The sequence below is a fragment of the Equus caballus genome, chromosome 16 (genome assembly GCF_041296265.1).
Source record: "Equus caballus isolate H_3958 breed thoroughbred chromosome 16, TB-T2T, whole genome shotgun sequence".
In the NCBI taxonomy this organism is placed as follows: domain Eukaryota; kingdom Metazoa; phylum Chordata; class Mammalia; order Perissodactyla; family Equidae; genus Equus; species Equus caballus.
In genome coordinates, this window is record NC_091699.1 from 66,622,914 (window position 1) to 66,649,389 (window position 26,476).

Below are 26,476 nucleotides of genomic sequence, written 5' to 3' on the forward strand. Positions count from 1 at the left end.
AAGAAGTGAAACTCTCGCTGTTTGCAGACGACATGATCTTATATATAGAAAACCCCAAAGAATCCATTGGAAAACTCTTAGAAGTAATCAACAACTACAGCAAAGTTGCAGGGTATAAAATCAATTTGCATAAATCAGTAGCATTTCTATACTCAAGTAATGAACCAACAGAAAAAGAACTCAAGAATACAATACCATTCACAATCACAACAAAAAGAATAAAATACCTTGGGGTAAATTTAACTAAGGAAGTGAAGGACCTATATAATGAAAATTACAAGGCCTTTATGAGAGAATTGGATGACGACATAAGGAGATGGAAAGACATTCCATGTACATGGATTGGAAGAATAAACATAGTTAAAATGTCCGTTCTACCTAAAGCAATCTACAGATTCAACGCCATCCCAATCAGAATCCCAATGACATTGAATTTCTAAAGCAATCCTGAGAAAAAAGAACAAAATGGGAGGCATCACAATCCCTGACTTCAAAACATACTACAAAGCTACAGTAATCAAAACAGCATGGTACTGGTACAAAAACAGGTGCACAGATCAATGGAACAGAATTGAAAGCCCAGAAATAAAACCACACATCTATGGACAGCTTATCTTTGACAAAGGAGCTGAGAGCATACAACGGAGAAAAGAAAGTCTTTTCAACAAATGGTGCTGGGAAAACTGGAAAGCTGCATGTAAAAGAATGAAAATTGACCATTCTTTTTCACCATTCACCAAAATAAACTCAAAATGGATCAAAGACCTAAAGGTGAGACCTGAAACCATAAGGCTTCTGGAAGAAAACGTAGGCAGTACACTCTTTGACATCAGTATTAAAAGGATCTTTTCGGACACCATGCCTTCTCAGAGAAGGGAAACAATAGAAAGAATAAACAAATGGGACTTCATCAGATTAAAGAGCTTCTTCAAGGCAAATGAAAACAGGAATGAAACAAAAAAACAACCCACTAACTGGGAAAAAATATTTGCAAGTCATATGTCTGACAAAGGCTTAATATCCATAATATATAAAGAACTCTCGCAACTCAACCACAAAACATCAAACAACCCAATCAAAAAATGGGCTGGAGACATGAACAGACATTTCTCCAAAGAAGATATAACGATGGCCAATAGGCACATGAAAAGATGCTCATCATCGCTGATCATCAGGGAAATGCAAATCAAAACTACACTAAGATATCACCTTACACCCGTTAGAATGACAAAAATATCTAAAACTAATAGAAACAAATGTTGGAGAGGTTGCAGAGAAAAAGGAACCCTCATACACTGCGGGTGGGAATGCAAACTGGTGCAGCCACTATGGAAAACAGTATGGAGATTCCTCAAAAAACTAAAAATAGAACTACCATACGATCCAGCCATCCCACTACTGGGTATTTATCCAAAGAGCTTGAAGTCAGCAATCCCAAAAGTCCTGTGCACCCCAATGTTTATTGCAGCACTGTTTACAATAGCCAAGACGTGGAAGCAACCTAAGTGTCCAGCAACAGACGAATGGATAAAGAAGATGTGGTACATATATACAATGGAATACTACTCAGCTGCAAAACAGAACAAACTCATTCCATTTGCAATAACATGGAAGGACCTTGAGAGAATTATGTTAAGTGAAATAAGCCAGCGAGAGAAAGATAATCTGTGTATGACTCCACTCATATGAGGAATTTAAAACTATGGACCAAGAACAGTTTAGTGGATACCAGGGGAAAGGTGGGGTGGGGGGTGGGCACAAAGGGTGAAGTGGTGCACCTACAACATGACTGACAAACATTAATGTACAATTGAAATTTCACAAGATTGTAACCTATCAATAACTCAATAAAAAAAAAAAGTCATAAGGATTCTCACCGATCTTGGGAGAAGAATAGATGACCTCAGTGAGAACTTCAACAAAGAACTGGAAAATATATAAAAGAACCAATCAGAAATGAAGAATACAATACTGGAAATGAGTCCCTCACTAGAGGGACTCAACAGCAGAGTCGATGATACAGAAGAATGGATCAGTGAGCTGGATGACAGACTAGAGGAAATCACCCAAGCTGAAGAGAGAAAAGAAAAAAGAATTAAAAAGAATGAGAACAGTCTAAGGCATGTCTGGGACAAGATCAAGCACACTAATATCATGTTATAGGTGTCCCAGAAGGAGAAGAGAGCGACAAAGGGGCATAGAATTTATTTGAAGAAATAGCTGAAAACTTTTCTAACCTAAAGAAAGAAACAGATATCCAGGTACAGGAAGTACAGAGAGCACCAAACAACATAAACCCAAAGAGGCCCACACCAAGACACATTATAATTAAAATAAAGACAAAGAGAGAATCCTAAAAGCTGCAAGAGAAAGGCAGTGAGATACAAAGGAAACCCCATATGTCTATCTGCTGACTTCTCAGCAGAAACCTTACAGGCTGGAAGGGAGTGGAACCATATATTTAAATTGCTGAAAGGAAAAAACCTACAGCTAAGAATACTCTACCTGGCAAGGTTATCATTGAGAATGGAAGGAGAGATAAAGAGTTTCCCAGACAAGCAAAAATTAGAGTTTATGACCAAGAAACCAATCTTAAAAGAAATGCGAAAGGGACTTATTTAAGTGGGAAAGAGAAGACCACAAATAGGAATAAGAAAATTATCCAAAAAAAAAAGGGTAATAAAATCACCGGTAAAGGCAAACATATGGTAAAGGTAGCAGATCAACCACCTATGAAGATAATATGAAGGTCAAAAGACAAAAGTACTAAAATTACCTATTTCTATGATAAGAGGGTAACATATACACACACACAAAATAAGAGGTTAGATAAGACATCAAAAACATAAAATGCAGGAGGAGGGGAGTAAGAGTAGAGCTTTTAGCAAGAGGTCAAACTAAAGAGACCATCAACTTAATATAGATTGCTATATATGTAGGTTATTATAAATGAACCTCATGGAAACCAAAAACCAGAAACCTATAATAAATACACAAAAAATTAAGAGAAAGGAACACAAACATAATACTAAAGAAAGCCATTAAACCAGAAGGGAAGAGAGTAAGAGAAGAAGAAAGGAAAAGAGAAGAATTACTAAAACAATCAGAAAAAAAAGTAACAAAATGGCAATAAGTACATACGTATCAATAGCTACTTTAAATGTCAATGGACTAAATGCTCCAATCAAAAGGCATATGGTGGCCAATTGGATAATAAAACACGACCTGGGGCTGGCTCCGTGGCCGAGTGGTAAGTTTGAGTGCTCGGCTTCAGAGGCCCAGGGTTTTGAGGGTTTGGATCCTGGGCATGGACATGGCACCACTCATCAGGCCATGTGGAGATGGTGTCCCACATAGCACAACTAGAAGGACCTACAACTAGAATATACAACTATGTACTGGGGGGCTTTGGGGAGAAGAATAAGAAAAAGAAAAGGATTGGCAACAGATGTTAGCTCAGGTGCCAATCTTAAAAAAAAAAGATCAGACAACTTGTGCAATGTGCATTCCTCCTCCACCTCTTCTAGAAAACTCTTTAAGAAAGTCTACTTTGTCTCCTATACATTATTTTTTGTGTAAGTGATCTTTTTTTAATGAGAGCAGGGGGTGTGCATTTAATATCTGGATCAATGCGATATAGTGTAAAGACAGCATTTGAAGATGTAGGAGCTCCAGTGCAGAGAGGATCACAAAAGACTAAATCCCTGGGAAGTTTAGGCAATAGAACTGCAGGTTGGAGTCAATACTACCTCCATCTCTAAGAAACAGGAAAATCTCAGCTATTCCTAGGTGATACATAGTTTGAAATTATTCATTTTCAACTAATTTCTCATATGTATCATTTTTGTCCATTTTTCTACCTTTGTTGTCAATATTCCTGAGTTGACCTCTGTGCTTTCTCTTTCTTGAGTAGATTGGGGCAATGAGGCTTCAATTATCTCTAAGTCTCCCCTTCCTGGCAAGCAGAGACCTTCAATAGCCAGAAGTAGGGAATCAGAGCACAGCAAGACAGTCTGGCACATGCCAGCTGAATGTGAGGTGAAGGGGAACTAAAATTTCAGCCTTACATTAAGAGATCCAGAGAAGAGGTTTCAGTGATTATATCAGCTCCAAGGGAACAGTAAAGAAAAGACACAGACAAGAAGAAAAAATTAAGGGACAAGAGCAGAGCCTGTAGATAGGTATCCTGACTGACAGTCGAGGAGAGAGCATCCCCAGAGCCTGTGGGCACCCAGTGAGTTATCCACCCAGAGCACACAGCCAGTTGGAGGAGTTGGAGAAGGATGAGTGGAAACAAACACTATTTTCTTCTGCTCTCATCCTTGCATTAGGGGCCTACTTAATTTAAACAGCTCTGAATTCCTGGTCTTTGCCCAGAACTTTTAAGTTTGCTTTTATGCTTTCAGAAGGTTGAAACTTATGGCTCCTGAATCTTGAGTTTGGCTTTGTTTTGAACCAGATTTTTTCCTTGTCCCAGTGATTAATGGTATGCTTCTGGAATCAGACTACCCAAATTAATCCTGACATAACTCAAATCCTGAGAGTAATACTAGTTAAGACAATTTAAAAACACATTTGATTATATACTTACATTTAAATATAATTTCTTAAGAATGCTCTGCTCTTTATCACTTGTCAAATATCTCAAATTCTAAAGTTTGCTTCACGAGAAGCTAGGAGGTTTCGTCATCCTTGTCAAAATAGCCTTCCCTTCCAGCTGCTTTCAAGCTGAACGGAACAACGATACTGTTTATGCCAAAGATATAGTAAAAGCCCATTTTAAAGTACCTTATATTTCCACAGATTTACTTATACTGTGGATTAAACGGCATGGCTTCACCGTACATACACTTATATGTGTATTTGAATATATATCCTTCTCACTATAGAAAACCACACAAATTGAGTCAAAGGCATACACATTTCTGACATCTACTTTTTAATCATATTTCTAATGAAAACATTGTTTGCAGATGAAATGTTTCAATATTAGAGTATAAACACAGATAACTAAATTGATTTATAACAATTAAAACAAACCCATGGAAATAGATCCTGTTCACCTATTCTCATCAACCTGAGAGTTTAGTCTGTTCATTAATTGCAGAGTGTGATTTAAAGTTTAAAAGGAGTCAAAAAGATGCTGAATAAGTTAGTACAATGAAATATTCTGTTTGAAATTGAAAATCTGTTGCACTCCGTTATTAATTTTCCCTGTGAGCTAGAGCTACAACTTAGAGTCTCCTCAAGAGAATTAAAAAATTACCAAATGATAATCTTAAAATGGTTCTAAAAGGCAATTATATAAAGTCCTCAGTTGACTTATACCATACTGCCATTAGAAAAATAAAATCTAAGACTACCTCATGGCTATTTTTGTATCTACGTTTCCTTTGAAAAAACTGCTTTAAAAATACAAATATTGGAGTTTAAACAAATAGTACATATTATTTTGTTTATATTAATATAAAATATACCTTTTAGGATCTGAGACAAAAATAGCCATAATTAAAAACAAGTGCAAAGGCAATAAAGTTTTGATGTTACTGTACCTACCTTTAATGTGATACTGTAATGTTCAACAAATGTTGCATTTATCCATGATCTTGAATGGGGATCACCCAGGAATTCTATGTGATACTGTTCAACATTTCCATCCACGTCATAGGTCACGTATTTCCCTTTAAAAGGATCAGGGCAAAGTATCCCTGGCCAACTTTCAAAAGAAAATATTTTTAATTATTTTGATGCTTTAAAAAAGGCAGACATTGATACATCTGTCACAATCATATGTCATACTTTCTCCTTTGAATTTTAATAACTTTTCCACAAAACAATCATATTCATGCTTGCATCTTTTAAACGTAAGATATTCATTTGATACATGTAATTAGTTGTATCTTTGTAGATAGAGCTTTGAAATAGTCACAAATTTAAGTATACATAAGATATAATGAGAAAGAATTATAAGACAAAAGAATGATCTCCAGGCTCTATAAGAGATATTTAGGTACTGCTAATAGGAAAGACAAGAGAGAAAAGATTCATCAGATTCATGGCAGGGTTGAGTCAACTCTTACCAATCAGTGATTAGTTAATAAAATGTTAACCCATTGATTGGGTTTCTGACAGGGTAGGAGAGAGCTGTCAAAGGATTACTGGTAGCTGAGGCAGTGAGAATACTGGAGATAATAACTACTGTGGGAAGAGCAGAAATAGAGCTCAGCAGTTCTATAGTGTCCCTTTTTCCTCCCTATCTGGTCCATTTTGCAGGTGACCAAATTGCTAAAAGTCCTCAGTGCTGGAAATAAATTTATCCTTTACTAAAAATAAATCTTTAGGGGTGTATTCTTTCATGACATAAACTTCCGGAAATTGTTTGATGTGTTTCATTTGGCAGAACATACTATATATATCAACTAAGTTTTAACTATTTTACCAACCTTTCTAGACTCTGACATACTGTTCAGAGAATAAAGCAGGAAGGGAAGGCAGCAAAGGAGGTCAGGAAGCTGTGACTAAGGAATGTATACTCAAAGCCTGACTGAATTTTATAGATCAAGATCCAAAATAGGCATATCTAATATACCCAAACATTCAAAAATCAGTACAACTGTCGTTATACCTCAGTCTGCAGCACTGCAGAGTGAAAAAGATACTAAGGTTCAAATCAGAGACCCAGGCTCCAGTTCTGCCTTCTACCAGTCAAGAGGCTTCAAGCAGGTAACTACGCCTCACAGTAACTCTATTTCCTCACTGAGTTGTTAAAAAGTTCAAACAAACATGTACTTTACACATTTTTGTTTTTTGGCAAATTAAAATATTGTAAAGTGATATCATTATGGGGTTTCCCCCCCGCCAAATTCACATGTTGAAGTCCTAACCTCCTGTACCTCAGAATATGACTGTATTTGGACACAGGATCTTTACAGAAGTAACTAAGTTAAAAGGTGGGCCCTAACCTAATATGACTGGTTTCCTTACAAAAAAAGAAGATTAGGACACAGACATCCACAGAGGGAAGACCATGTGAAGATACAAGGAAGAGACCCATCTACAAGCCAAGGAGAAAGCCTCAGGTGAAATCAACCCTGCTGACACCTTGATCTCAGACTTTCAGCCTACCAAACTGTGAAAAAGTACGGTTCTGTTATTTTTAAGCCACTCAGTCTATGACACTTTGTTATGACAGGCCTAGAAAACTAATACAATCATATACAGATAAGATAACCGGTATATTTGAGAAGTAGAAAGTGATACAAAAACATTTTTTGCTTCATTTAGATAATTTTTTAGAAACTAGATAAATTAGCTATTTAGATAATTTTAAAACCTAAAGGAAGTACACAAATCATACTGTAAAGAATCTGAAATTACAAAAATACAAAATCTGTAAATTGCCTGGATTTGTGGACTATAGGTTGATCTACTAAATTATCAACTGATATTAAAGTTATTAAATCATAAATATAGAAATGTATCTATCATAACCAACTACAAAAAAGTTTTTACAGATATAAATTAATAACACAATGTAAACTAATGAAAATATTCCATGCTTAGTATTATTAATGTAAACATTTGATTCCAGCAAGTTGATGAGTCCCAAGTATAGCTGCCAGGAGGTAATGACTTGGGTGCACCAGTTACCAGGGATGGTGAAGAGTGAGAATGGAGCAGGTGGCTGGCTGCTCCTTGGATGCTGAGCAGAGTCCTGTGGCTCTTGGGCGTCTCTGAGTTAGGGGAAAGGGAGGGGGAGGGCTGCCTGGAAGCCCCGGATCATGGAGGAGGAGGGCTAGGGGATTACAAATTGAGTCAGACTCTGGAACCCAAAGAAGCCTAAAACTTTGGAAGAATTGGAAGTGATAATGGAAAGTAAAGTAGAAGTTCAGGAACTAAATGAAGAAGACTGTCTGGTTATTATCAGGTTCACAGCACAATATTTTATTGCTATTTGGCGACTCTTATTGGGCTGTGCTTAAGAGTAAAACTTAAGTGGAGTTTATCTTTGAAACCTACAATGGAAATCTACATTTCGGAAGGAGCCCACTCAAAATAAGAAGACGTCAATAGGCAGATAAATGACAAAGTGAGTGGCAGGTGTGCAATGGAGACCCCCAACTTACTGGAAATGTGGGAACAAGTGGGTCCTTCAACCTCATTAACAGCTATTTTAAAAGCAACCAAACCGTGATTGTTGCATTAACATATTTGTTTAAACTGTTCGTGAAATATAAGGGGCTCATGTTTAATACTACATTATTTGCATGTCACCTCAATTTTAAAAAGGATTACTGCCAACCAATATCAAATTACAAGTTTCACCTACTCCACTCAGTTTAAAACAGTCTCAGGATTTCTAACACATAACACATGAAAGAAAGACTATTTTGCATTTATTATGCATAAGATGAGCTGCTACTTTTCTGACATAAATTCTGATACAAGTAGTTTTTACATCAAACCTATTGGGCCCAAGTGTATTCAATTTAAATTATTACTTTATAAAATGTAAATAAAAATAGAGCTGACTCCTAAAAAGAATTTGATGCCAATTAAAAAAAAAGCTTCTGTTCATTATTTAAAACATTTTATATTATAGAAAATATTGCATGCTGATTTAAAGATGAATTATAAAAAGTATCATTAAATGTCCATAGAACTAGGGCACTTTAGTATTTCTTCAGGCAGTGCAAAGGAATTGTCTGACTCCTAGTCTGTATATCTTGGCTAAAATGGAATGTACCAAACTTTCGAAAAAGCTGAGGAGAGGCCATAGATACAGAAAACATGATTAGTTCTCTCCAGCTGCTATATACATCATCTTCTCTGACTTGCTGTGATTGAGGAAAGCTGATGTCCATTTCTTGCCCTCACACTGACCTCAATTTGAGTTCCAAAACTGTCAATGAGATAGCACATTGTGCATTTCTACTTCCCAATTTTTCACTTTCATATTGAGGAGAAATTCTCAAGTGTTGTTTGGGGGCTTAAAGGTGGAGAGTAAGAACAGGCAACACAATGGAAGGGTATCAGAATTACAAGGAAAGTGATGAATTTTAGAATCTGTGAGTGGCGGGAGGTAAAATGTACAAATACAACAAGGTCAAATAAATCTCAGGTGTTGGAATCCACCTGGGGAAAGGCGAAACTTTGGTAGGACAAGTAACTTCAAGGGAAGTGTAAATGTATCATAAAGAAACTGATGTCCTACCCATTTCTTATCCAGTGGGAATGATAAGCTAAGAGAGCTATTGCCTTCAACAGAAGTTGAAGCTTAAGCATGATTTCAGTTGCAATATATTTATACTCAATGAGAAGTACATGACTGTTATTTTTAAAACATGGTTTGGATGTTCAAGAGGAGAGTACATTTTACTTGGGTCTCACTCCTAATCTGTGGGAAATGAAATGAACAAGTTGGAGTCATCCCTAATTGAACATTATATTTGCCAAGAAATCTTTGGGCTATACCTAACTGCAGCGGCTGATGGGAAGAGGAAATTTCCCATCTACACACATACATATTATAAGTATATTAATCCATAGGCAAAAGAATGTAATTAAGAAGTAATCAAATAATATTTTATAATACTGAAAGGATCTAGTAGAAATCTCCATTTATAAATTTATATACTATGTCTAAAAAGTATTACTGTATTGGTTTGTTAATTTAAAGGTATATTTTATTACTAAACTGTTTGAACTACAGTAAATTAGAATGCAAATATATTGTCTATAAATTAATTTTCACATTTATGAGAAAGCTTTGTAAAATGTCTGTGTAAACATGTCCAAATATTTCCCTAAATAGAGCCTAGTTTCTGCTTGACAACGATCTTTCTGTATTAGTGAGATAAGTACACTTTTTCATTTTTTACCACTGTGCTCTTTCTAGCTGAATACAATGCTACTTGATCAATTATTAAAAATCAAGGCTGCTTAAACATTATGGAGATAGTTTTTCTCTTCCTAGTATATGCAGATATCCCCACCCTCAAGCACATATAGGCATAACTCAAAGGCAAGAGGCTGCATATGTATTTTTATACATATATAAGTGTGTGCTATCTCACAATGTGGAGGTAAATGTAACTATTATAATTTGATTTTCCATGGAGCTTGCCCATAGACAAAGACAGTGCTATTCTCTTAACAATTATTTCTTTTTATTATATAAAGGTTAAATAAGCATTTCTAGATTTTGTATCAGTCTCTCTTTAGATTTTCTGGCTTTATTGGAGAGGGTTAACTCTTCCGATAAAGAAGAACTCTGAGATGTTGATAAGATTGAGTTTCTGAGCCTTCAAAGCTGGGTGTTAAGGCCATGGGCTAACGAGAATTGATCCAGACTATGCTACACTGCTATGTACCCCTGAAGCCAGCCAGCTAGTCTTTCCACTTGAAACTTCAACATCTATAACATTGCTTAATTAAGAACTAACGTTTGACTGTTTTTAGTAGGTTAATTCTAGCTTTATGTTCTATTACTGCAATTTGTTGTGTTATCATCTTTCTATTTATTTGTGGTACTGAGTAAACAATATAACAAGATTTGAGTTTCTCAATCTGTATTTTAAGTCTGTGCTCATTTGTACTTAGTTCATAAAGAGGAAGACATATATGTGACTACTTAGCCAAATGCATTCTATTCTTTCCAATAAGCAAGAAAGTAGATATAGCTTTATTTTGCAGGCATTTTGATGGTCCTAATCATATATTACAGATAATTTAGGGACTGGAGCAAAACATGTTTCATTTGTATTTCAAGTCCTAACCCTCAGTTACAAGCACAAAACTGCAAAAGAAATTCCTAATCAGACTTCTCACATAATATTTCAGATATAGTGACAAGAAACAAATCCACTTCTTGAATTAGAGTTATTGAACCTTCAAAATTTCCATTAGAAAATACAAACTCTCTGCTTTCAGAATGTTAATTTAAGATATGAAAAATGATATGAGACTACAAATACCTTCATAAGTAACCTCATAAAATGAGTGTTCATATTCATGTCTTTTAAACTATTTTTTCTTACATAACTATCTAGTTCCTCTGCATGTCCATCCTAATTATTACACACAAGTCAATTAATTATATATATATATATATTTTTACAACATTTCACACTTGATCCCTAGAAAAGCCCTCAGTAACAAAAGGTATATATCTCAAAAAGATTTCCACATGTGCAAAACTATTAAGTTTACTGGGCTGCCATAGGAAAATACCAGAGACTGGGTGGCTTAAGCAACAGAAATTTATTTTCTCACAGTTTTGGAGGCTGGAAGTCCAAGATCAATGTGTCACCAGGGTTGGTTCCTCTTGAGGCCTCTCTTTAACTTGCAAATGGCTGCCTTCTTCCTGTGACTTCACATGATCTTTCCTCTGTGCAGGTGCATCCCTGGTGTCTCTTTGTGTGTCCAAATTTCCTCTTGTAAGAATACCCATCAGATTGGATGAGTCCCCACCTAGATGGTCTATTTTAATTCAATCACCTCTTTCAAGGCCCTAACTCCAAATTCAGTCACATTCTGAGGTCAAAGCTTTAACATATGACTTTTGGGGGAATGCAATTAAGCCCATGACAGTAAGTAAGAGAACAAGAACACAAATCTAGGTATAGACTTGAAGGCCTCTTGCATGTGTTGTGTGTGTGTGTGTGTGTTAGAATAAGCCCATCACATTCTCTCTATGAAGCAAACATCTTATATTCTTCATGGAGAATGGTTGAATATGAATGAAAACAAGTTAATATGAGCCAGAGTATGCCAGCTTTGAGAATGTTAAGTAGGAAAATGTAGTGTAAAATAGCAAGGGATTCTGGGAAGATAGCAGCAATGGTGTTAGTTTCAGAACCTCCTGAAGTTTCCCCAAAAGTACAGGCAGAGTAACTATAATAGCAAAGCAAAAACCTGACACACAACATCTATAACAAAACTAAGTGATTAGCTACCCATGTGAACACCAAAATAGAAGGAAGCAGGCACAAACTACTGACCCTTAAGGACCCACATACGATTAGCATCTGTGTGAGAGGAAATAGGGTGGTAGCAGGGGAGGCAACGAGAGGTCCGATGGGTTTGTGAGATCAGAACCTCAAAACTGCAAGAAGGATTCATTGGAAAGTGCAGCAGGTCAAAGCACAGCAGCTAAAACTGCAAGGGGGATTACAACAAAATCTGAAGGTGTTAGGGCAGTCTGGGCCTTATGAACACTTAAAACTAACCAACAAAGCTCCTTTCCAGGACCAAAGCTCACATGGATGAGAAACTGCTGGGAGTATAATCCAAATTGAAGAGGACAGGACCCATAAGAATTAAGGAAAGAGAAGGTGCAAAAAAAAAAATGGGGATACAATACCAAAGGCATCATCCATGAAAGAAAAAAATTGATGTCGGGCTACACTAAAATAAAAAAATGTCTGCTCTGTAAAAGACAGTATCAAGAGAATGAGAAGACAGGCCACAGACTGGGAGAAAATATTTGCAAAACACTTATCTGATAAAGGACTGATATCCAAAACATACAAAGAACCCTTAAGCTCTACAGTAAGAAAATGAACAACTCAATTAAAAAATGGGCAAAAGATCTGAACAGACACTTCACCAAAGAAGATATACAGATAGTACATAAGCATACGAAAAGATGCTAGACACCATATGTCACCAGGGAAATGCAAAGCAAAACAATAAAGAGATACTACTATACCCCTATTAGAACAGTCAAAATCCAAAACGCTGACAACACCAAATGCTGGAGAAGATGCAACAGGAACTCTCATTCATTGCTGGTGAGAATGCAAAATGGTACAGCCACTTTGGAAGACAGTTTGGTAGTTTCTTACAAAACTAAACATACTCTTACCAGACGATCCAGAAATCATGCTCCTTAGTATTTACCCAAGGGAGTTGAAAAACTTATGGCCACACAAAAACCTGGACATGAATGTTTTCAGTAGCTTTATTCATAATTGCCAAAACTTGGAAGCAATAAGATATTCTTCAGTAGGTGAATGGATATATAAACTGTGGTACATAAAGACAATGGAATATTATTCCCTGATAAAAAGAAACGAGCTATCAAGCCTCTAAGCCCATGAAAATATATAGAGCAACCTTAAATGTATATTACTAAGTGAAAGAAGTCAATCTGAAAAGGCTACATGCTATGTCATGACAGCAATATGACAGTCTGGAAAAGGCAAAACTATGGAGACAATAAAAATATCTATGGTTGCTAGGGGTTAGTGGGAGGGAGGGATAAAAAATAGAACACGGGATTTTTAGGCCAGTGAAACTATTCTGTATGATATTGTAATGGTGAATACATGTCATTATACATTTGTCAAAACCCACAGAATGTACAACACAAAGAGTGAACTCCAATGTAAACTAAGGACTTTGGTTGACAATGATGGGTGAAGGCTGGTTCATAGATTATAACAATTGTACCACACTGATGTGGGATGTTGATGGTAAGTGAGGTTGTATGAGGCAGGGGAGGGGATATGTGGAAACTCTGTACTTTCTGCTCAGTTTTGCTGTAAACTTAAAACTGCTCTAAGAAATAAAGTCTATTAATCAAAATATGTAAATAGATAAATAAATTTAATTAAAAATTTAAAAAGTAAAAGTGAGAAAAAAAGCTAGGAAATCTCAGAAAACAAGTTCATATTTTTGATATTTTGAGAAAAAAACAGAATAAGGGGCTCGGGCTACATGATTTAGACAAAAAAGCTATAAAACCTATTCTGTAAATTCTAGTTCTGGAAAAGCTGAAGTGGACTCAATTGTCTATATTCCTCCCACTAAGTACACCTAAAAATCCTGAGTATTATATATCAAATAAACAAGAAAAAATTCTAAAAGGTGAAGAGACTATAAACCAGATAGGGGCCTTGGGACCTGAAAAATGACATGGCAGTGAGATCCCTGAGCTTTCTTTATGTCTCATATATCCTAGATTGGGTTCTGAAGAAGCCAGCAACCCAGAAATACCAATGGGTGCAAACAAACAAACAAAAAGCCCATATGAAGCCTTTCTTTCTAGTCAAAGGGACCAGGATAGGGATAGCCTAGCAAGACACAAAACATTTAAATAATTGCTTTATCCCAGTCAAACACCACGGAAAAAACTATGTATGGCCCCTCATATCTACCCTCACCAGCAAAGGCCAAGTGCTCAAGTGAGCCTGGACTTCAACCTAACCAGCAGTAATGAAGGACTCTCTCCCTCCCTGCTCAGGTGGTGGCAGAAGAGGCCTAGTGGGAAGCTGGGATTTTAGTCACCGTCCAGCATTAACAAGGTCTTCCCTCCATGGCATCAGTGGAAGTCAAGTGGGGAACAGTAGCAAGGTATCCCTACCCCTCTCAGCCAGGGTGGCGAGTGAGAAGCCTGAACTCTCACCCCTTCCCAGCAGTTAAGGAGGCACCCCTCCATCCCCAGAGAGTCAGTAGAGGCTGAGTAGAGAACCTGGACTTCCACTCCCACCTGGCAGTAACAAAGAGGTACCCCTAATACCCCTCCATTATGGTAGCAGAAGCAGCAGGCTAAAATAGATTTAAATAAGACCCAAAATGAAAAAACTACAAAGTCTAGCAAATAAATAGAAGATCTAAAGAAAATCAAATGGGAATTTTAGAACTGAAAATACAGTAACCAAAATAAAAAGCTCAATGGATAGTCTCAACAGCAGAATGAATATAATAGAGGAAAGAATCAGTGAACTTAGAACAACAGAAATGATCCATCAGGGGCCGGCCTGGTGGCACAGTGGTTAAGTATGCACCTTCTGCTTCGGTGGATCCCGGGTACAGACATGGCACCACTTGACAAGCCATGCTGTGGTAGGCATCCCACATATAAAGTAGAGGAAGATGGGCACAGATGTTAGCTCAGGGCCAGCCTTCCTCAGCAAAAAGAGGAGGACTGGCGGCAGATGTTAGCTCAGGGTTAATCTTCCTCAGAAAAAAAAAAAAAGAAATGACCCATCAGAATAGAGAGAAAATAGACTGAAAAAAATTCATTCTGACTTCCTTTTCTCTCCCCAAAGAACAAGAACTCATTTCATATAAAAGTACACAACAGGAAAGGATCATAGTAGAATCAAATATAAGTTATTGTGTTAAAAATAAATAACATCCCTATAAAAAATGAAAGCATGCCTGAGAGGTATGCCCTTAAAGAGATCAAAATTGTACCTGAGATTTTAAGGTGAACTAACAGAAATTAAAAAAATAATGTAGGTCATGGAAAAAAATATAAATTAGAATTAGAAAAACTGAAAAAACAGACATTGAAGAAAAGCAAGATTTGAAAAGAGAGATGGCAAAACTCATGAAAGAATTTTTAAATTTTTTAATAAACACTAACCTGGAAGGAACGTAAAAGAAAATAAGTTCAACTGATAATAGCTTCAGAAAAATAAAATATGGAAAGGGAAAAATATTTAAACTAAAAAATGAAAAGATGAAAACAGTTGAAGAAAAAGTAATACCAAAGATAACCAAAGAATATCCACCATAAGTAGTATAGGAGTCCTATTAAAAGAAAATCAAAATAACACAACAGAATAAATTTGTTGATGATTTAAAAATAACGTAATTGAAATTAAAAAACACTTGAAATTACATACTGAAAGTACATATTGCATAGTTGGGAAAATACCCAAAATGGGAAACACTGAGCTAAACAATAGTAAATATACAAATCTAAAGAAAAAGAAAAAAAATCTTTCAGTCATCTAGGCAACAATTACAGAATATACATTTATTTCAAGATAGGCCATGATGGGCCATAAAATAAGATTCAGTGAAATTCACTACAACAGATTTAAATTAGAACTCAACAACAAGATATTTAAAAATCCCCGGATATTTGGTAATTTAAAAGTACACTTCTAAAAACTCACTTCAAAAAAGAAATCACAAAGAAAATTAGTACATATTTCAAACTGAATGGTAATAAAACACAACATATTAAAATTTGTGGTATGTAGCTAAAGCAGTGTTTAAAGACAAATTTATAGCTTTGTCTATATCAGGAAGAAAAAAGATTTGAATCAGTTACCTAACTTTCCAGTTTAAGGAACTGGAAAAAGAAGAATTGAACGCAAAGAAGTCAGGAAAAGAATAAGGATGAGATCAGAAAACAATACGTGAGAAATCAGACAAATGAGAAAAAGTTGATTCTTTGAAAAGTTTTAAAAATTCATAAATGTACCAAGACTATACTTCAATAGTTTATTATAAAACAACCACAAAAACCTTACCTTGGCCAATTCTGTAATTTTACCAAAACCAGGCTTCCAAGAGGGAGCTGTGAATAGACAATCTTAAACCCACTTTGATGAAGCTGAGACTCTTCAGGAAAGTCTTCTTCAGAAATGGAGCACTTATTATATCTTGAATCAGTGTTCATGAAGCAGTACCATGGCTCATTGTGATCAACTTTGGCTGCATCCTCACTTGACAACAATCTCCATTTCAAACAACTTTCATTCTCACATTGAACCCACACTTTGTTTACATACATGTTGTTTTCTACTGAGGAATCCATTGCACTGTTACAATACTGTACTATTATCTTACTATCCAATTTTTCTTTTTCCATAAATGCATTGAATCTGAAATATAAATAAGAGGAAAATAGAAGGATAAAGATTAGGGAGTATAAGGAGAGAAAGTTCAAACCAAAATCTGAGAAATAGCTCTTTGATATCTTCTTTGTCCACCCCCTCTCTATTCTATAAAGACTAAACATGTAGAACATGTGATGTTTCCACCTTCCCAGAAACAAAGGAAAAAAATAGACGCATAAATCACTCTGGGGACAGAATGCTCCAAAATTAAAAATAAAAAAGTATGATGGAGCAGAAGAGGAGTAGAAGTTAACTACAATATCTACTAATCTACTACGTAGTACACATCTCGTAGGTATCCAATACTTTTGCCATAATAATAGCTAAACCTTATTGAATGCTATGAGCCAGGTATCATTCTAAGTGCCTTGTGCACACAGCTTATATAGTCTTCCCAACAACCTTAGTATGACCATTTTTAGAGAGAAAAGTTAAGTAATTTGTTTAAGGTACCAGAGTTAGTAGATAGTAGAGCTGGGATTTAAATGCAGGCACTTTGTTTCCAAATTCTGTGATCTTATCCACTAGGCTGTACTGTCTCTTGGATATACAATTTTTAACAATTTTTTGGTGGAATCTTAGAGTTTTTTATATATGAGATCATGTATTTGGCAAACAGAAAAAATTTTACTTCTTCCTTTCTGATATGGATGTCTTTTATATCTTTTTCTTGCCTAATTGCTCTGGCTAGGACTTCCAGTACTATGTTGAATAAAAGTGGTGAGAGTGGGCACCCTTCTTGTTCCTGATCTTAGATGAAAAACTTCCAGTTTTTCACCAGCGAGCATGACGTTAGCTGTGGGCTTCTCATATATGGCCTTTATTTTGTTGAAGGACATTCCTTCTATACCTAATTGGAGAGTTTTTTATCATCAAAGGGTGTTCAATTTTGTCAAATGCTTTCTCTGCATCTATTGAGATAATAATATGATTTCCACCCCCTTCATTGTGGTGTATCATGTTTATTGACTTGAATATGTTGAACCATCCATGCATCTCAGGGATAAATTCTATTTGATCATGGTGTGTGATCCTTTTAATGTGCTGTCAAATTCTGTTTGCTAGTATTTTATTGAGGATTTTAGCATATACATTCATCTGGGATACTGGCCTGCAATTTTCTTTTCTTGTAATGTCCTTATCCAGCTTTGGTATCAGGGTAACGCTGGCTTCATAAAATGAATTTGGAAGTGTTCTCTCTCTTCAATTGTTTGGAAGAGTTTGAGAAGGACGGCCACTAATTCTTCTTTAAATGTTTGGTAGAATACACCAGTAAAGCCATCTGATCCTGGAGTTTTCTTTGTTGGGAGAATTTTTGATTACAGATTCAATCAGCTTACTTGCTATTGGTCAGTTTAAAATTTCAATTTCTTCATGATTCAGTCTTGGTAGGTTGCAGGTTTCTAGGAGTTTATCCATTATTCTAGGTTATCCAACTTTTTGGCATATAATTGTTCACAGTAGTCTCGTGATCCTACATATTTCTGCGGCATCAGTTGTAATGTTTCTTATTTCATTTCTGATTTTATTTGAGTCTTCTCTTTTTTTCTGTTAGTCTAAAGGTTTGTCAATTTTGTTTATCTTTTCAAAAAACCAACTCTTAGTTTCAGTGATCTTTTCTATTATCTTTCTAATCTCTCATTTATTTCTGCTCTAATCTTTGTTATTTCCTCTGTCTACTAAATTTAGACTTAGTATTTCTTTTTCTAGTTCCATCTGGTGTCAACTTGGGTTGTTTGAGATCTGTCTTTTTTCTTAATGAAGACTTTTTTTGCCATAAATTTCCCTCTTAGAACTGCTTCTGCTGCATCCCTTATTTTTAGTATGTTGTGTTTCCATTTTTGTTTGTCTCAAGATATTTTTTTTTCTTTTGGTGAGGAATATTGGTCTTGAGCTAACATCTGTTCCCAATCTTCCTCTTTTTGCTTAAGGAAGATTGTCACTGAGCTAACATCCATGCCAACCTCCCCTACCTTGTACGTGGGATGCTGCCACAGCATGGCTTAATGAGCAGTGTGTAGGTCCACACCCAGGATCCAAACCCATGAACCCCAGGCCAACAAATCAGAGACTACAAACCCAACCACTACACCATCAAGCTGGGCCCTCAAGATATTTTTTTATTTCTCTTTTGATTACTTCTTTGACTCAATGGTTGTTCAGAAGCATGTTGTTTAATCTCCAAATATTTGTGAATTTTTCAGTTTTTCTCCTGTTACTGATTTCTAGTTTCACACCATCGTGGTCAGAAAAGATGTTTAATATGATTTCAATCTTCTTATCTTTGTTAAGACTGGTTTTGTGGCCTAACATATGATCTATCCTGGAGAATGTTCCATGTGCACTTGAGAAGAATGTGCATTCTGCTGCTGTTGGATGGAATGTTCTGTATATGTCTGTTAGATCCTTTTCATCTAAACTATAGTTTAAGTCCACCGTTTCCTTATTGATTTTCTGTCTGGATGACCTATCCATTGCTAAAATGGGGTATTGAAATTCTCTATTATTACTGCATTGCTGTCTATTTCTACCTTCAGATCTCTTAATATTTGCTTTATATATTCATATGCTCCAATATTGGGTGTATAAATATCTTCAATTGTTATGTTCTCTTGATAAATTGACCCCTTTATCATTATATAGTAATCTACTTTGTCTCTTTTTACAGTTTTTAACTTAAATTCTATTTTGTCTGATATAAGTATAGCCATCCTTGCTCACTTTTGTTTTCCATTTGCATGGGATGTCTTCTTCCATCCTTTCACTTTCACTCTATGACTAGAGAATTAGTCTATTTAAAGTAATTTTTTTTTTTGGAAGATTAGCCCAGCGCTAAGATCCAATGCCAATCCTCCTCTTTTTTTGCTGAGGAAGATTGGTCCTGAGCTAACATCCATGCCCATCTTCCTCTTCTTTATATGTGGGATGCTTGCCACAGCACGACTTGATGAGCAGTGTGCAGGCCTGCACCCAGGATCCGAACATGTGAACCCCAGGCTGACGAAATGGAGCGTGCAAACTTAACTGCTACACCACTGGGCTGGCCGCCAATTTAAAGTAATTTTTGATAGGGAAAGCCTTGCTTTTGCCCTTTTAATTCTCTTCTGGGTGTTTTGTAGATACTTTTTTCCTTTCTTCTTCTCTTGCACTCATCCATTGTGATTTGATTTTCTCTGGTGGTATGCTTTGATTCTTTTCTCCTAATCTTTTGTGTATCTACTATAGCTCTTTGCCTTGTACTTACCATGAGGCTTACATAAAACATCTTACAGTTATAACAGTTCATTTTTAAGCTAATTTCAATTGTATACAAAAGCTATACACATTTAATCCTTGCCCTCACATTTTATCTTTTAGATGTTATAATTTACATCTTTTCATACTATGTATCCATTAAAAAATATTGTAGTTATAGTCATTTTTAATGCTTTTGTATTTTAACCTTTATACTAGAGTTGCATGGGATTTACATACTGCCATTATATATTATTGTGAATTTAACTTTATATTTACCTATACTAGTGAGTTTTATACTTCCATGTTTTCATATTACTAAATAGCATCCTTTCATTTCAGATTGAAGAACTTTTTCTAGCATTTCTTGTAAGGCAGGTCTAGTGGTGATGAACTCCTTCAGCTTTTGTTTCTCTGGGAATATCTTTATTCTCCTTTAATTTTTTTTTTTTTTTTTTTTTGGTGAGGAATTTTGACCTTGAGCTAAGATCTGTTGCCAGCCTTCTTCTTTTGTTGCTTGAGGAAGATTAGCCCTAAGCTAACATCTGTGCCAATCTTCCTCTATTTTGTATGTGGGTTGCTGCTTCAGCATGGCTTGATGAGTGGTATAGGTCTACACTCAAGATCCGAAACTGCGAACACGGGCTACTGAAGTGCAGGGTGCCAGATGTAATCACTACAACACAGGTCGGGTCTCCTCTCTCCTTCAATTTTGAAGGCCAACTTTGCCAGGTAAAGTATTCATGGTAGGCAGTTTTTTTCTTTCAGAATTTTTAACATATCATCCCACTTTCTTTTGGCCTTCAAGGTTTCTGCTGAATAGTCTTATAGTCTTATAGTCTTATGGGGGTTCCCTTGTACGTAACACGTTGCTTTTCTCCTACTGCTTTGAAAATTCTCTCTTTAGCTTTTGAGAGTTTGATTATATAATGTAGCTCTTTTTGAAGTATCTTCTTTGGTTTTCTTTAGGCTTCAATCTGGATGTCTATTTCTTAACACAGGTTTTGGAAGATTTGAGCCACTATTTCACTGAATCATCTTTCTATGCCTTTCTCTCTTCTTCTGGGACTCTCAGAATGCATTTATTCACCCACCTGATGGCGTCCCACAAGTCCTTTAATCTATCTTAACTCTCTTTCTTCCTTTTTCTTTTTACTTCTCTGATTGGATGATTTTCAATGACCTGTCTTCAAGTTCACTGATCCTTTCTTCTGTTTGATCTAGACTGCTGTTGAACTCCTCTATTAAATTTTTCAATTCAATTATTGTATTCTTCAGCTCTATGATTTATTTTTCGTATTTTTCAAATATTTCCTCTCTGTTGAAATTCTCACTTTGTTCATGCACTGCTTTCTTGACCTCAGTGAGTATCTTTATGACCATTATTTTGAATTCTCTGACAGGTAAGTCTACCTCTATTGGTTTTATCACTGGGATGAGCCAGGGGGAGAAGGCACAGGAAGTTCCCATTCAGGGAACATGTCCATTCAGGGTCCCATAGGACTACTGATGATGTGCCCCATCAGGTCCCAGGTGTAGGCTAATTAGAAGCCCAACCCTTGGGCAGCAGCTGGGAAAATATGCAGTCAAATCTCTTCCAGGGAGAAACTGGGAACCTTATGGTTTTTCATGCTTCCTCTCTGCTGAGGCTAGAGGGGTAGTGGGAGGAAGTGCTCACACATCTGTTAAAAATTGCCTCTTTGTTCTCTGTGGTGAAGAGACACTTGCAAATACTCCACCCTTTTGGCTCACTGAGCTGAGTGATCTGGGAGGCAGCCCTCAAGTGGCAGCCATATAAGATGGGAGCTAGATATATGGACAAGCTCCTTCCAAAGAGAAGCTGGAGACTTGCTTTTATCATTGGAGTGAATGAGGAGGGAGAAGGCAAGGGAAGTACCCACATTCCCTTTCAGGTCCCTGGAGGAGCCCAGTCAGCTTCCAGATGCAGGCTGATTAGAAGCGCAACACTTGGGCAGCAGGTAGAAAAAATATGTAGTCAAACCCCTATAAGGGAGAAACTGGTAGCCTTGTGTTTTTGCCTGCTTCCTTTGTGTGGAGCCCAGAGAAATAACCATGGTAAGTGCTCACACTTCTGTTTAAAACCACCTCTTTGTTTAATATGGTCCTGGGAGACTCATAAATGCTGGGCCCACTGGCTCAGAGAGCTAGGTGATTTGGGAGCCAGGCTTTGGGTAGCAGCCATAAAAGTTAGGGATTTAGCTGAGTGGTCCAAATCCTTTGCTCCTCAGGGAGAAGCTGGCAATTGGGGTTCCTTCCTGATTGTAAGGTGCTGCACTGGAGGTTTATGGCACAAGTGTGTCTCAGCTTTTCCTACTCATTTCAATGTGGGTATTTTCTCAATCGTTCAATATGCAGGAGCCACTCAACTAATTTCTGTATCTCTCTCTGAGGGAACTGATTTGTGTGTAGCTGTTTACTCAGTTCATCTGTAGGAGGAAGGAAAGTCCAGAGCCTCCTATTCTGCCATGTTGTTGATATGCTTTATATTTTGTTTACATTTACTTTACCTCCAGGAAAATATTAAACAATAGTAGTAATAGCAGATATCTTTATCTCGTTGTGTCTTTGATAATATTGAAGCATAAATCTGGTCATCAAAAATGGAAGAAATTAGGGGCCGGCCCAGAGGTGTAGTGGTTAAGTTTGCATGCTCTGCTTCGGCGGCCTGGGGTTCATGGGTTTTGACCCCAAACATGGATCTACACAGTGCTCATCAAGCCATGCTGTGGCAGCATCCTACATATAGAAAAAAATAGAGGAAGACTGGCACAGATGTTAGCTCAGCGACAGTCTTCCTCTAGCAAAAAGAGGAAGATTGGCAACATATGTTAGCTCAGGGACAATCTTTCCCACCAAAAAAAAAAAGGAAGAAATTAAAATTATTTTTGTTGGGGCTGGCCTGGTGGTGCAGTGGTTAAGTGCACATGTTCTGCTTCAGCAGCCCAGGGTTCGCCAGTTCGGATCCTGGGTGTGGACATGGCACCACTTGGCAAGCCATGCTGCAGTAGGCATCCCACATATAAAGTAGAGGAAGATGGGCAGGCATGTTAGCTCAGGGCCAGTCTTCCTCAGCAAAAAAAGGAAGATTAGCAGCAGATGTTAGCTCAGGGCTAATCTTGCTCAAAAAAAAATAATAATTTTTGTTAAGGCTTCCAGGACACCATCATCCATCCTCCACAAGGCCCCACAGTGGGCTACAAACAAAGCAGGAGGAGGAGGACATGACATTGGCCACTGAGTGAAGGGCTATTAACTCAAAAAACAAATATAAAGAGAGATGTGGAAGTTTTGCGTTTTTTTTTTTTTTAAGACTGGCCCTGAACTAACATTTGTTGCCAATCTTTTTTTCTTGTTTTTTCCTTTTCTTCTTCTTCTCCCCAAAGCCTCCAAGTTCACAGTTGTATATTCTAATTCTAGGTCCTTCTAGTTCTGCTACATGGGACACCGCCTCCGCATGGCTTGATGAGTGGTGCCAGTCTGTGCCCATGATCCGCACCGGCAAAACCCTGGGCCACTAAAGCAGAGCACACAAACTTAACCACTTGGTGAGGGGGCTGGCCCCCAGAAGAGTCTAAGTCTAAGGCAGGTATTGGGAGTCTGTGTGGACAACTAAGCTGAGGGTGAAGAGTTGGGGTACAGTTCTAGAACAATGAGATTATCCACTACAAGTTCATTCAAGAACCTTCTATTTATATTTACTTAATAGATAATAAAAATAGGATTTATTGATATTTAACATCAAATTGAAACTAGAATCCTCATTCAGACCATATATAAGCAGGTCATATGTCTTAAATGGGATATGAGGTCTCCTGCCGGAAAAGTGGAAGGTACCATAACTCAGAGTTACCATACTGTATTGCAGTCATATATAACTAGTTAAAAAGGTTTATAGATTATATTATCTAAACTATCCCTCACAAAATGGAGGCACTTTAAAATATTTCTATAGAAACAGCATATTGAAGAGAATACTAATAATGCAAATCATTAAAGTGCAAGAAATATGAAAGCAGAAAATGATTACTACCTGTCACTCAACTGCCTAGGATTTTGTCCTTGCAACCATTGTGCTGCTATAAAGGAGAAAGTACTCGAAACTTATGGCACCATATCAATGGAAAGCTTAGGAAAATCTATTATGATAGCCTATTATAAAATGCTAAGGGGATTAAAAGATTACTTTTAAATGGTAGATAAAATTTTTAGATTTTCTTAGAAAGTTGGGTCTCACAGTGGATAATACTGAGAAGATAAATTAACACTAAGAAAATGTCATTATTACTTAAATAGTGATACTCATTTTCAATTGTGTCTAACCTAAACCTCTAGGTATTTTAGATTTGACATAGTTTATCCAGGCTAATAGAATTTATAATACAGATTATAAAATCCTTATTCTTTTCAAACCAGATTCTCATTATTTCTACTTCCTTTTCTCCAACACTTTCTTGGTTTTCAAAAGTAGTGCCATACACAGAGCATACAAATGAAGAGGACAGAAAGAATGTGGTCAGGAGAGTGCTAGAGTCCTCAAAGAGGTGCCTAAAAAATCATGCCTAAGCAGTTTATACTTTAGTTTATAAAGATATTGACAAGAGCAAAGCTATGCTAAGCACAACACTTGCTTTACTCAACTTCTGTTTTTCATTTTTTATTTCATAACTTAGCTAACAAATTCAACTAGAGAATTCAGAAGAAAATTTCAAAATTAAATTTTGGAAAATGGAAAACATGGAGTGACTATTGAAAATTATACAGCCATAAGTTCAGGTTGTATAGTGGTTTATTTATTCATTCATTCAAGGCAATAGTTATGAATGGTTACAGACACTCAAGTTTTAGTCAGACAGCTCTACCACTTTTTACAAGGCAAATTAGTTAACCACTCTAAAACTCTGGTTCCTTATCTGGGGATAATAAGAGTACTACCTCTCTGGGACCTCTTATATAAGGACACTAATCTCAATCATGTAGGCTCTGCCTTCATGACTTAGTCACCTCCTATTACCATCACTTTGGAGGTTAGGTTTCAATATGAATTGGGGGTGGACACAAATATTCAATCTATAGCATTCTATCCCTAGCCCCCCAAAATTCATATCCCTCTCACATGAAAAATACATTCATTCCATCTCAACAACCCTAGAAAGTCTTAACTCCTTCTAACATCAACTCAAAAATCTAAAGTCCAAAGTCTCATCTAAATATCATCTAAATCAGATATGGGTGAGACTGAAGGTAGGATTCATCCTAACGCAAATTCCCCTCCAGCTGTGAATTTGTGGAATAAAACATGTTATATGCTTCCAAAATACAGTGGTGGGACAGGCATAGGATAAGGCATTCCCCTTCCAAAGTGAGAAATAGGAAAGAAGTGACAGGACCCTAGCAAGACTAAAACCGGAAGGCTGGAGAATAATCCTTTTAGGCTCTGTGCTCTACCCTCCAGGCACACCGGGATTGTGGTCCCGCCTTCCAGATCCACTGGGGTGGGTTCTACCCCCACAGTTTTGCCAGGTAGGGGGTCAGCCCCCAAGGCTTCAGGTGACCTCCCCCTCCTTGGCTTTGGGCAGCCTACTCCCATGGCTTTGCTTGGTACAGCCCGTACCACAAGCAGCTCTCACAGAGTCACATGCCTGAGGCTTCCCTGGGCTGGAATCACTTGCAGGTGGCTTTACTGGTTTGGGTCATGAGGGTGGCCCCAGCCCCACAGCTCCACTGGGCAATGCCCTAGTAGGAGCTGTCTGTGGTGACTCTGACCTTGCAGGGATTCTCTGCCTGGGTCATAAGCCACACAATCTAGGTCGAAGTAGCCATGCTTTCATGGCTTGTGCACTCTGTACCCAGGCAGAGACAGCACTACAGGGATAGCAGCAAAGTTTGCTGCCTGTGCCCCCTGAGCGAGTGGCTACTGCAGCCTATGCCATGGGGACCCACTAGAGCTGGACCTGGGCAATCAAGGAGCACTAATGCAGGGAGCAAAGGCCTTGAGGCAAGGCTGGCAACATGTGCCAAGGTCCCATAAGTGCCCATGGCTCCTCCTTTGAAATAATTCTGCCCTCCAGGCCTTGTACTCTGGGCCTGTGATGGGGGTGGCGGCCCTGATGATCTCTGAATTGCCTCCTTCTAGGTCTTGAACAACAGCACCCAGCTTCAGTTTTTCCTTATCAGATGGATCTTTGGCCACACCTTTCATATTCTCTCCCAAATAGTTCACTGATTCTTTTCAATATGGACAGACTGAGAATTTTCCAAATCTTTAAGTTTTGCTTCCTTTCTGATTAATAATTCCATCTTTAAGTCTTTTCTCTCTTCTCACGTTTTATTATAAGCAGTCAAGAAGAACTAAGCTGCACCTTCAACACTTTGCTTAGATACTTCCTCAGCCAAATATCCAGTTTCACTGCTCACAAGTTCTATCTTCCATGAAACACAATCTTTGCCACTTTATAACAAGGATCGCCTTTCCTCCACTGTCCAATAAAATGTTCCTCATTTCTATCTGAGACCTTATCAGAATGGCCTTTACTGTCCATATTTCTACCAAAATTCTGTTCAAGATTACTTAGGTGTTC

General features: G+C 37.2%; 1 protein-coding gene and 1 pseudogene across 3 annotated transcripts in view; one reads left to right on the forward strand and one right to left on the reverse strand.

The window, feature by feature from the left end:
- Positions 1 to 26,476, reverse strand: part of ZCWPW2 (zinc finger CW-type and PWWP domain containing 2) — a 168,256-nt gene that overhangs the window by 98,659 nt on the left and 43,121 nt on the right. For all 3 annotated transcript variants that reach the window (XM_070238091.1, XM_005600877.4, XM_070238090.1), the window contains exons 2-3: positions 16,275 to 16,628; positions 5,557 to 5,716 (exon numbers count right to left, since the gene is read on the reverse strand). In XM_070238091.1, the coding sequence (XP_070094192.1) occupies positions 5,557 to 5,716; positions 16,275 to 16,615 (501 nt within the window). In that variant the 5' untranslated portion in view covers positions 16,616 to 16,628. The remainder of the gene's footprint in view (positions 1 to 5,556; positions 5,717 to 16,274; positions 16,629 to 26,476) is intronic.
- On the forward strand, positions 7,672 to 8,194 carry LOC138918142 (cytosolic iron-sulfur assembly component 2A pseudogene; annotated as a pseudogene).